The 12,820-nt window shown below is 45.2% G+C and overlaps 1 protein-coding gene across 1 annotated transcript in view; it reads right to left on the bottom strand.

Annotated features, from left to right (window-relative positions):
- Positions 1-754: 754 nt before the first annotated feature.
- The window catches only part of TNNT1 (troponin T1, slow skeletal type), a 49,200-nt gene continuing 37,134 nt past the window's right edge, over positions 755-12,820 (bottom strand). The window contains exons 11-13 of the mRNA XM_085614875.1: positions 7,011-7,101; positions 4,100-4,140; positions 755-1,313 (exon numbers count right to left, since the gene is read on the bottom strand). Coding sequence (XP_085471001.1) covers positions 1,268-1,313; positions 4,100-4,140; positions 7,011-7,101 — 178 coding nt within the window. The 3' untranslated portion in view covers positions 755-1,267. The remainder of the gene's footprint in view (positions 1,314-4,099; positions 4,141-7,010; positions 7,102-12,820) is intronic.

The raw sequence follows: 12,820 nt of genomic DNA, 5'->3' as shown, positions 1-12,820 counted from the left end.
CGTAAAGTGTGGTTAAAAAAACGTTGTTTTTTTTACAGCTCTGTTCATTTCGGAAAACTGGAAGATGGTGATGTTAGTGCAGCAAACCTAGCGTTTACGCCATTTTTAGAAAAAAAATATGCTTTCTTGAACAGCACGGGAAAAAAAACGATTTTTTAAAATGTTTTCTAGATTCCTTCCAGGAAGCTGGCTATTGTTAGAATCTCCAGCATGTGGTAAAAAAGCATACAAATTTGGCGTGGATATCTTTTTGGAAAAAAAGTAATGAAGGCTTGAGGGGGAGGTGCCCCAAACATCAAAACAAAAAAAGGACTCAGCACTGGAGCAGGAAAACCCTCAGAAGTTTATGGTGAAACCTCAGAGTTGTCAAGTCTATTTGTGATGGTGCATTCCAATGTACTACTCACTACTAGTTATGTGCACTTTTAACCAGCATCCCGCCTTTAACAACATTGACACCTGGATGTCTATGTCTGTTATTGTTCTAGTTTGAAAAGTAAAGTTCCATTGAATCATTCTCAAGATTAACATTCGTGCTGATGTCCGTAAAAACTGTGAAATAAACAGTTCTCTAATAGACATAAAGGCATGACATTTCCTGCTGTCATGTCTAATGATATTGTTGGTAAATTGGTGAATTTCCATTCGTGACTTGTGCCCCAGTGAAATTTTCATGCAGGAATATGACAGAGACTTTATAACATATTGACTGGCTATATCTACTACATATTAAATAAATGCAATAAATGAGATCTTAGTTTTCAGCAATGTTTTAATTGTTAATGAACGGAGTACAGTTTGGAGATGAAAACAAAGACATTGATGTGAAAAGGGGAATGTCAAAGGGTGAGTGGTGGGAGGAGAACCAGGTGTCAATAGGCCTTTCTGGATAGCAGGGAGATTTTATGACAGTGCTTCTGAAAGGCTGCTAGCTCTGGGGCACTGGCAGCCACATGCCAGTTTACGTTTGACATGTGAGCAACTCTGCCACAGCTTCACTAGCCTTTTAGAGACACAGGCCATGTGGCACATCTCCTGTATTGGCCTATGTAGACAAGTGTCTCTCTGGAGGGATATTTTCATTACACTCTTGCAGCACAAACAGACCAGGGGACACAGAACAGCTCCTCTGAAAAAGGCTCTTAATGTGTGGATAGGGACCAGGAGATGGGTGTAGGTTCATCTTCCAGAGAAGATACTGTCAGCTTGATCTGAAAGACCTATCCTTTTGTACTGGAACATCTGCTGCATCCCTCTTTCCAAATTCTTACTTCCAGCGGCCTCCAACACGGCCCTTGCCTGCTCCTTTTTTGCTGTGGATGAAAAAACAGATCAGTGACTAATTTAGTACGCCTACTTTAACCAACCTTTGAAATGCATTGCTTTTAATAGATTCATTAAGGTGTGCAAGTGATATGTTGTCATACCATATTTTAACTGTTCCCAATAAGCGAGTAAGAGAATTGTAGCTGGTCACAGCCCCTATGCACAAAGCAGGACACACACTGGACCCCATGTTCACATCTAGCAACAGAATCAGATACAGCCACACCTCGGAACTCACCTGTTCGGACCACCCCATCATACGCTTCACCTTCACTGGACTGCCCCGCACTGCCCCCAACCGCCACAGCGCCCCCTTCTGCAGCTGGACCACAGTCACTCAGCAACAAAGGACCGACGTCCTCAGCACCACGCAGCCCAACGTCACCACCAACTTGGATCAGGCAGTACAGAACTTCAACGGCTGGATCACCAGTGCCGCCGACCGAGTCGCTCCAACCAAACCAGCCAAAATGCACAGACCCTCCAAAGAAGCCAGCTGGTACACCCCGGAACTCAGCACATCAAAATGCAGGTGTAAATAACTGGAAAGAAGATGGCGCACAAGCAGGAACCACATCGAACAAACCACCTTCAAATCAGCCCTCAACGACTACCGCCGCTAGATCAAAGCTGCAAAAAAGGAGGCCCTGACCCACCGGATCGAGACCAGTGCCAACCAAGCCAAGGAACTCTTCACCATTGTCAGAGAGTTCCCCTGCCCATCAGCCACCGCAAACTCAATCCCCTCCTTACAGGAACTCATCGACACCCTCGCCGACCACTTCAACATCAAGATAGCAACCATCCATAGAAACTGCGATCTCCAACCCTCCGAACTTCCCACCTTCCCATCAACCACCACCGCCAACCACCCGCCCACTGCAACTCAGCACACCTAACGCAACCACTCTTATGAACTCCATCCTCAACACCTTGATAACCACAGCCACCTTTCCCGATGCCTGGAAACACGCAGAGGTCAGACCCCTCCACAAGAAACCCTCTGCAGACTCTAGCGAGCTCCAGACCCACCATCCCATCTCATTGCTCCCCTTCTCTGCCAATGTCCTGGAGAAAGCTATCAACCTCCAACTCACCCAACACCTGGAAAGAAACAACCTACCGAACCCTTCTTAATCAGGCTGCAAGGCCAACCACAGCACTGAGACAGCTTTGATCGCCACAACAGACGACATACGCACCCTACTCGACAGAGGAGAATCATCTACCCTGATCCTACTTGACCTTTCCGCAGTCTTCAACACCGTCTCCCACCACACACTCATCTATTGACTACACCAGATTGGGATCACAGACGATGCGCTCAGATGGAAGGCATCCATTTTCACAGCATGCACTCAGAGAGTCCGCCTCCCTTCCTTCATCTTGGAAGCCAAGTACACCATCTTTGCATCCCCAAAGCTTCATCCTTCAGCCCAACCCTCTTCAACATCAACATGACACTGTTTGCAGACATTGTCAGATTGCACGCCATCAACATCATCTCATACGCTGACGACACAGCTTGTCCTCTCGCTCTCAGCAGACCCCACCTTGACAAACACCAACTTCCACAACCGAATGAAGAATTTTTTTGGCAGACACACCGCCCTCTGGAATGACTCCTGTTGGCTTTTCAACTTGAAAACGAGGCATACAGTGCATACATTTTATTTAATACACAAAATTCAGCATATCTCACCCTTTCCAGACCCTTTTCCTCTTCTACATTTCAGCAGATTTGACCTGCTGCAATTTATCAGGGGAAACTGTGACGGTGTGATAATTATCACTCAATGCAATTCCGATCCATGTGCAAACTCCTGTTTACTTGTTTACTTGGATACTTGTCTGAGCATCTGTAATCAGGACCATATAATTTATTCAGGAATTGAAGATCAGATTGTAGTCATTGCCGGGTAGGATGAGTTTAGAGGCTACCACGATGAAAGCGTTCGACTATAATGTACAGTGAACTATAATTAGAGGAGAAATGTCTGCTGAATCTAGCATTGATTAATTAGCTACTCATTAGGAGATATCAGGTCGAACCCTTGGGCCATGTTTAGGATTTTACTGGGGCTTGGAATAGCACCTGTATTACTCCTTAAAATTGTTACAAACTACTAAAGAGAATAAATGTGGAGTAAAACATGTCCTTTCAAATCATATTGTTACGTGCAGTAGTAGGAAAGTCCCTTTGTTTCTTCAAGGGGCGACACTGAATACCTCTGAATCCAGGAAAGAGTATCTTTGGCCCCACTGACCTTGTCCTATGAAGGACTGATTTTTCATAACATACACATTGTGGTCTTGCAATGCACTGGGATTGTGTCGCTCTGCAGATAGTTTCTCCTGTTGATTATCCTGTGGAAAGGTTGTATTCTATGCACTTGTAAGGAAAGCTCCAGTGACAGTGGTTTAATAGAGGAAGTGCTCATCACCCCTGAACTTCATGAGGGTCTACCCAAGAGGTTTGAAAGGTTCCACCCACAGTGGCAATGGTCTGTATTTTCCAACAGACTGAAATGAATTACAGTTCTGTAGGGCTCTGGCAGCATCAGTTGTTTGCCAGGTGGAGGATGGCATGTGACTGGCAGTGCCACAAATCTATTGGCCTTCAAGGAGTACTGATCTATTGTGAAATATCCCCATTTCTTCAAAAGCCAGTCTACCTGTCTTGTGATATGAAACAACACACATCGGACTAGAGTGGAAAATAATAGAGGCAATGTAGCAACAGGTATAAACAATCCATTCTCCTGCTACTTACAATTTCTGAGCGTGGCTGATTCTGTTGTACAGAACGTTGATCTGGAGAAACAAAACCATATATAATCACATTAAACGATTTTCTATATCTGGAAGTATACACGTCACTAACCCAGAGCAGTTCCCAGCAAGACTCAGTCCTATTCTCCATGCCCCTTTTTGACATCTTTCTATATAATGTCCATGTTTCCAAAGCATACAGCGCTGAAATTGTCTCAATTCTAATCTGAAAAATCAAAGCTGAGCTTGTTCATGAGCACTATCCCGATTTATCAACATCAGAGTCCTCTGTTTGCTATGTCTAGAAGTCAAAATCTCTTCCTTTTATGCAGGAAGCCCTTATATCTCAAAATAATTATTAGGAAAACCATGAACAGGTTTTTTGGGAAGTAGAAGGGATGCCAGCGATGGCCTACACAGGCATGTGCTTAGTGTGGTGAGCAGGGATTTAAAGGGGGTTCTGCCCATCATATAAAAGGAGCCAAGAATTTTAAAATACATGGGTTTGGCAAGTATGCAGTAAAAAAAATGTATCTTAATTCATTTATTTATTTGCAAATATAAATAATATGCAAAATAAATTTGGCAAAAGTATTAAAAAATATAAAAATAAAGAAGTGGCCCAGCAGCCTAGGTACACCAGCTCTGGAACTTCTTTTCAAGCTGACTGGCTATATCTACTAAATATTAAATAAATGCAAGAGATAAGACCTTAGTATTCTGCAATATTTCAATTGATAATGAAGAGAGTACAGTTTGGAGCCTAGGTACACCAGCTCATGAACAGACCAATGGGCAAGACAGCTGATCCCAAGCCCCTGTATGTATGTCATTGTATATTGTATTTATCTAGTGCTTGCTACCTACCGATCAGGCATTGAAGTACTTTGCAGTTAGTAGCATGGTAATCCAGAACCCAGGATTAGAGTAAATAATAGATCAGTAATATGTGCTTTTTTGTTTTTTCCTTCCTTGTGGATTAGTTGTGTGAAGTTTGTGCTCTTGTGTTCTTGTGTGTTTAGTAGTGTTTTGAATAGGTATAAAATGATGGGAATGGCTTACAAGGGGTATTTAGTAAGTGGTTATTGGGTGTAGTGCACATGTGCAGTCCAGTGGGTGTATTGGCTAAAAAAGAGGGGGACATTTGAAAAGGATGTTTGGGTGTTCACAGTAGTTAGAAGGTTTGGGATGAGACAGAGAGGAGGGATGGGACAAGGGTTGAAGGGAGTAGATTTTTATATTGACTTATACATACATTCATATATACACATGGCACTTAGTAAAGTTGTTGTGACTGGAGTAAACAACTCTAAATACATGCCCATATGTACATAGAAGCAGCAATAAACGGCCTGATATGCATACGTATTTGCAATGAAGAATGGGAAGATTTTTTTAAACAAATAACTGATATTAACTTATAAATACATATATACATATATTGTTTGGGGAAAAAACAAGGCAGACGAGGTGGTTAAATCTGGCTGTAGGCCTGAACTAAAAAGATTGTCATAATGGTTTATTGGTTAAAAAATACAGTCCTTGCTATCACTTGTGCACAAGAAGGCTAAGTTCAGAAGATAACCCAAAGATTGTATGCATTTTAATGTTTGCCTACTCACTAAGCCCATGTAGAAGTTATCCTCAAAAACAATGTTTTGTGGGGCACTTAGAGCACAAAAGATTCCTTCATCTGGGCCTTCTCTACTATAGCAAGTGTTTTCTGGGATTCTTATCAACAGGACGGTAGGCGAGGGCCCCTCCTGGACCCAGTCACGTAGATCCAGCTGTGAGCTACATCTTTGAATAGGGAGCATCAGGGGTGTTTTTATAGGTCTCCAGGATAATAAGGATGCACTATAAAATATGAAAATCCTGTAGCCGTGCAAGGGTTTATAGTGCATAGGGGTGACAGGAAAAAAAGGTTTTAAATTTACCTTATTTGTGATAGTAGGCAAGCTTTAATCAGGTCTTCGATAGGCAGGGTTGAAAACAATATTTAAATATATATTATGCCAGGTCAACATGTTTCGGCCTGAATATACCCCATGAAGAGATTTGTGGACACTCTTCAGGACCAGAAAGTCCCTCTCTGCCTGACGGTGTATTCTGTTAGTAATGAAGATGAATAATTACAACCCACCACTGTCTTTCTGGCTGTAGTTTCCCTCAAAATAGAAGGAGGTTGCCTAGGTTCCCTCCATTTTGGGGGGCTTTGCCTCAACTCACTGCTAAGGTGTAGGATTCAGGTTATTCAAATGCTGCTTGGTCCCCACTGAGTGCACGCCTCCAAATCCTGAGGAGGGTATTCCGGAACCTACACCTGATAAGGCAGTTTTAAAACCCTTTTTCTTTCCTGGCACGACTCTGTACTATGAGCCCACGCTCCACTAGAGGTTATTCACATTTTCTAGGGATCGTTATTTCTAACTGGCAGCCCAAAAATACTTCTGGAGCACCCTAGTCTAGGTTGTAGCTCGCACCTGGATCTACATGACCATTACTAGGAGATGCCCTATGATGAAGCATGCCACTACCATAGTGGGTGAGGGCCTTCCTTCCTATTGATAGGAATCCCAGAAAACACTTCATAAAGTAGAGAAGGCTTCCTGTGACGGTAGCTCCCCCTCCCCGCGTTCCTTAGTGTGTATACATTGTGAGGCATGTAGCATAAGGTAGCTGTTTATGAAGCAAAAGCTCTACTGGGTCCTGAAAACACTGAGCTGGGTCTAATATCACCTTACATGTGTGGTTCGAGTTTAGAGGACATGCTATAATTCACATTTACAGAGACTGTAGCCTTCCAGTTGAACAGCTGCCTGCCAAGCATTAGACTAAGATCACACAGGCGTACTAGTGAGTGTGAGTTGCATCAATGGGATGCTGTGGCACAAGCTCAGTAAACCACTTACTTCATATTTCTGTGTTTTTAGTTTCTCCATCAAATCAAACTTCTCCGACTCGAGTTGGTGTATCCAGTCTGAGAGCTCTTTTGCTGTTTCCCTGTTTGAAGACAAAGGCAATATGCTTTAATTCTTGTACCCATTAATCTGAATATTGACTACATGATGAGTTCCTTATGTACTATTCATCACAACTCTCCAGCAACATTTAGCCTGTAGAGCTGTTATAAAGGATCAACTTTGTAGTATCCTTACACCTTTCTGTTCCTTCTGCACAGTTTCACAGTTTTGTAGGGTGATGTCAGAGCATGCTACTGTTTCCCTGGGATGATGCTACAGTCAGACATGGGAGTGATGGCACATTCTGACGCGTGGGTCCAGGAGTGACGTCACAGTTTGACATCTTGTTTTTCTGTGCGCTCGCATTACAGTGTCAAGTTGTGATGTCATACTGGCTTGAGGTGATGGCACAGCATGATTCAGGTTTCACTCAGAAATCCTGACCTCAGACTGTCTCATCGCCGTAAAAATCTGAGTTCAGACTTGGCATCACTCTGAAAATCTGATATCTCATCACCCCGAGAATATAATATCTGACTGGGACATACAATACGTCAAAAGACTACGTTGTCTTCCGAATTGCATATTGAGCACTGAACACAAATCCGAACCTCCTTTTTCTTGTGTGATTGGTGTCATTAATTGACCTTAACACGATGAATGGTGAACATGTATTCCTGATTTTGTTCGATCTGCTGTCTCCGGACCTACCCGTGCGGCCTCGGCGCTCAGCCGATCTTAACCTGCCTGCGTGCCACGTGTTCAACGAGTAAGAGCGCGTGGCCGTTCTTTCCGCGCCAAAGCTCCTGCCCTTTGGAACACACTTCCTTCATCTCTTAGGCGTTTCCAGAACCACGGGTCCTTCAGGAAATCCCTGAAGACCCGGTTGTTTTCCATCGAGGTGTGCTCCTTTGGGGAACCTTTCCATTTGGTCATCATCTGTGCACCAGATTCAGTCAAGGAGCATAGATCAGGAAATGCTTATAAAGTAAGTTATTAGAGCTTACAGCTTCTATATTAGAATACTCCCCTTTGACATTCATATCACTTCATAACAATCTGCAGTCGGTCACTTTGAGACTAGCGCTGGGACGCCACGTTGCTGGGGCAGCCATGCGCTTTACAAACACTATAACATAGCATTACATAACATGAAAGCTTCCTTTTGGTGATCCACGCTTGTGGCACCATGCTTCAGAATCCAGGCGACATTTTATCATCTGTCCTGATGATGGCCTCGACCAGTTCCTGGCCTGTGAGGTCAAAACGTTACAATTTATTTCACCGAACTCACTCTGTTGCTAACATATGAACACACCTTATACCAGGGACTGATCATTGAGCAGTCAGTTATTTTGTATTCTGTGAGTAACAATTTGTTGCGCTGCCCCCATTTATATGTATTTTTCGCTGGCTTATTTACGACTGCCCACCATTCTAAATAATCATCTTTAAAAATACTTGAAAGATGTAGATTTAGATTAAACAGACCTTTTTTTTTTACCATTTGGTGATTCACTATCTAGAGGGTCTCTAACAATTGTACTCATCCTTCCCATATGGAGCAGTGTTTTCAATATAAATACATATACCCAGTTCCCTATGGGTTATCGGGTAACCCTATCCCCTCTAAATGACATTACACTATGACCATCACAGGAGGAACCTGTCATCAAACTGCAACCTTTTTAAAGAAAAAAACCCTTTATTTTTGCCTTTATTATGACAAATAAACAAGCATTCAGTGCATATCGTCAAGTGCAGTTTCCATTCTATGCATCTAGTATTCCTGCAAATGAAAGTCAATCCAGAGTAAGCTGCATTACATATACCAAGTCTGCGAGCTAACATGACTCTACATTCATCAAGTCCTTGGTACCCGCAACTCCTGTATTCAGTAGACACCAGCAGTGGCCTGCTCAGGTAAGCGCGGTGGGGAGGGGCGGGGCAGGGCATGGCAGGGCGGGAAGCCGACGGACGACGGAACAGGTATAATTAATTAATTAAATAATACCTATTCCGTCGTCTTCCCACCTCTGCTGTGCCATGCCCCATCTCACCATGCTTACTTGAGCCAGCCACCACTGGCAGACACTCCATATACGTTCATGTTTCTCGTTCTCCCTGGTGCGAATCAGTGTCCGAGTCTCTGGTCTGAATCAATGTCTGAGTCCCCATGTTCATTAAAATAGTCCAATATCAGCCTCCAGGCTGCCACAACCATGGCAGTTTTTCATCAGTGCAGGAGAGGTCTATATGTTGCTCTTCTGCGACTCCCCATTCTAGCACATACACATGTCTGTGCTCGGCACCCGGGATCTCATCCACCTATGGCCACTCTGTGCTTGTTCAAGAACAGCACTAGCTGTAGGAATTTGTACAATATCTTGCATCCCCTGGGCTCCTTTACTAATTCCAGCAGGCAGACCCCAGGTGTACAGGGGATGTCAATACCCGTGGCCTGTCAATTCTAGGCACCCCCTCACTCCAAAAGCCATGTACCTCTGCACATTGCCAAGCCAAATGCAAAAAGGTGGCATTCTCCTCTACGCAATGCATACATTTCGCTGCCTGATTACGGTCTATTGTATTTAGTCAGGAGGGAGTCACAAAAGTGCAGTGTAAATAGTTGAAGTGTAATAATTGAAACCTATTATTGCTGGAAACCACCCTTACCAGGTCACATGCATGATCCCAGACTGAATCCTCGAGGAATGCCCCTGAGTCCACCTCACATGCCGCTCTCATCCAATATGAGCTCTTATAGAAGAGTGTGGTGAGCTGTCTACCCTCTCCCCATCTAATCAATCCACCCAATGTCTGAGAGAATGATGAAACCGCTGAGTAGGTAATCCATGTCTCCTTTGACGAGTTCTCGAGATTTGCATAGTGGAGGAAGTGTCTCTGCCCCACATTAAATGTGGCCTGTGCTTCCTGGAAAGTGAGAAAAACTTCCCATGGGAATAAGTCACCCAATAGGAGTCATCAACCCTCCCTTCATCTGTCAATAGATATATCCTGCTCTATGGATCGAAAGGACTCAGGGTCCCATAGCCGTAACTCCCTGTTGCAGGGGGCTCTACACAGTACCTTCTTTACCACTGTCTCCCATATCTGTGCTGTGTTCTGTACCAAGTAAGGAACCTGCACTTCAGAGCGCCACCCCCAGCTGTAGGTGCACCAGTGTATACTCCCAAAGAATGCTCCCCCAGTTATCGGTTTCCGCCAGTCATCAGGCTGCATGCTGCAGATGTCCAGCAAAATAATAGAGTTGCATACATGGGACAGCCAAGCCCCCCTGCTCCATATCTCTTTTCTGGTCCGACAAGGTTACCCAGCTGTGCTTTCATACCCATACTAGAGAGATCAGCAAATTGTTATGTTTTTGAAAAAAGTTTGCTCTAAGGTGGAGCAGTGATTTCTGGAGCAGGTATTAACATTTAGAGAGGAAGACCATCTTAGCAATAGCTGCTCGTCCCATAACCGATAAGGGTAATGTCCTCCAGAATTCAAGCGACCTGGTCAGGCCCCTCAAAACTCTATCCACATTCAGGCACTGGTGCACAGTCATCGTGTGCATGACTATCAGCCCTAAATATCGAAAGCTCTCCCCCTACTGTCCCGGTGGCACCAATGCCATTCTCCCTCATGGGAACAAAAAGGTCTTTCTAACGTTGACTCGTAGGCTGGAAATCTGACCAAAGTCCGCCATATTTCACATCAGTAGGGGCACTGCTCCTGCAGGTGATTGGACATAAATCAACGCATCATCTGCATATCATAAGATGATGTGATTCTGCTCTCCTTCCCAGATTCCCCAGGGTTCCAGCTCCCTGTGCAGCAGTATCGCCATAGGCTCTACCGCCAGGGCGAACAGGAGTGGTGAAAATGGGCCAGCCCTGTCGGGTTGCCCTCTCTATAGATCAGGACTCCGAGACCCCCCCCACCCTTGTTGGTTCTTGAAAAGTAGTCGCTCCCAGTCCTGAAAGACTGGGAAAAAGATCATCCCTCATATCACTGCCATGAGATAACTCCACTTGATTTATCACAAGATGGCCGCCAGAGGAGAAGCCCCCCCCCCCCCGAGGAGCTCCTGGTTTGGGGATCACCATCTGGTGAATATCCCTGGAAAAACCACCTCACCAGTCCACCACTAGCCCGCCCCCTGGACCGGACTGCGGAGCCCTCCGAACCATCCCACAAAAACTGAGTTTGGCAGCCAATTTACCCAGATTGTCGACCACCGTAGCCCAGTTTGGCGCCCTCGCTGCCCGGACCCCAGCGCTGTTCGACTTGACTGGTGTCCAGCTCCCGGAGCAATCTGCGCGCTGCCTGGCTGATGCCCAGCTCCCTGGGAAGACGGATCATTGGCAGCGAGACCCGGGGCTGCGACTCGCTGATGTCCTCGTTTGATACCTGAGCCCGCGAGCTACACTAGGCCGATCTAAACGTAAGTTTGCAACGCAACGCGACGTCGCAAGGACATTGAGCAGCTTCTCCCCATTAATCAATAATAAATGCACCGACAGCTGCCTGGAACTAAAATGGCAGCGCCCCGATAAATACGGGGATCATTGTTCTTCCCCGATCTCCTTTAATTATCAATATTTGGGGGAACTGACGGCTGCCTGGACCTAAAATGGCAGTGCCGCGGTAAATACGAGGACCATTGTACTTCCCTGATTGGATCTTACAAACATCATCAAAGATGACCAGTTAGCATTATGGAAGTATATACTGCCTATCACCAACCATGATTTAATGTCGGTATCTCCACAGTTTCTTATATCTGGCAAACTGCTCATCGCCTGACCGTAAAATGGCGACAGTTTGAAGACAATACAATCACCTTTCATTGCCTGACCTCAAATTAGCGAAAATTCCTAAAGACAACCTGACTATCCTCACCCCCACTAGTTATTCCCTGAGAGCTGCCAACCAATCATCTTCATCCTCGCTAGATATTCTTCAAGAGCTACCAACCAGGCTCTTACTTTAATAGTGCGCTCTCCCATGGTACTGACACTTTTCAATTCCAGTTCCCGTACGGTGAGCAGCCCACTCCGCTGCATAACTGTCCCTAGTGGTCCTCGAGGAGCCTACCTGAGCCAGCACGGCAAGTCCTGGCCTATGCGCTACGGAGGCAAATTCTTACACTCTGGTCTACCCCCCCCAACCTCTCCAAAACCGCAGCTAAATCCTTCAAGCACTCCACCCTGAAAAGGCACTCTGAGTCACTGGTCTCTGACCTTCGTTACAGCGCGGACAACGGCACAGTCATTAATGACCTCATTTTCTACTCTAGAAGAACCTCTGCCTGGCACAAAACCTTTGCCCACCTCCTCAATGTACGTGCAACAAAGAACATTCCATACGGCACTAAGCTACCTATAACACCCTCTCCAACCCTGCGAGCTGACCTCACCATCACTCTTTACAAAAATGGCTTTGTCTTGATCCAAGCGTCAACCAAAAACTTGGCTACATTTGCAGACCTTTTCACCCTCCTTAGAAACTACGTGCATGACTCTGGTAGGGTAACCAACTACCGCCCGATGAGTCCTCATCCAGCCTACCCTGCATATCTAGACATTCACAAGCCCCTCTAAGGTCTTCCAACACAGAACCCCCTATCCACTCCAACACGGTGCCCGACCTTGCAATCAGAACCAACCCTAGACCTTTGGTCCCCTCCCTACTAGCCCCCCCAAGTAGACTATGCCACCGGTACACCCCCTAAGACCTATGATACAGGTGGT

The sequence above is a fragment of the Triturus cristatus genome, chromosome 7 (genome assembly GCF_964204655.1).
Source record: "Triturus cristatus chromosome 7, aTriCri1.1, whole genome shotgun sequence".
Classification (NCBI taxonomy): Eukaryota; Metazoa; Chordata; class Amphibia; order Caudata; family Salamandridae; genus Triturus; species Triturus cristatus.
The sequence above is the reverse complement of the archived record's forward strand: the minus strand, read 5'-3'. Positions and strand labels throughout refer to the sequence as shown.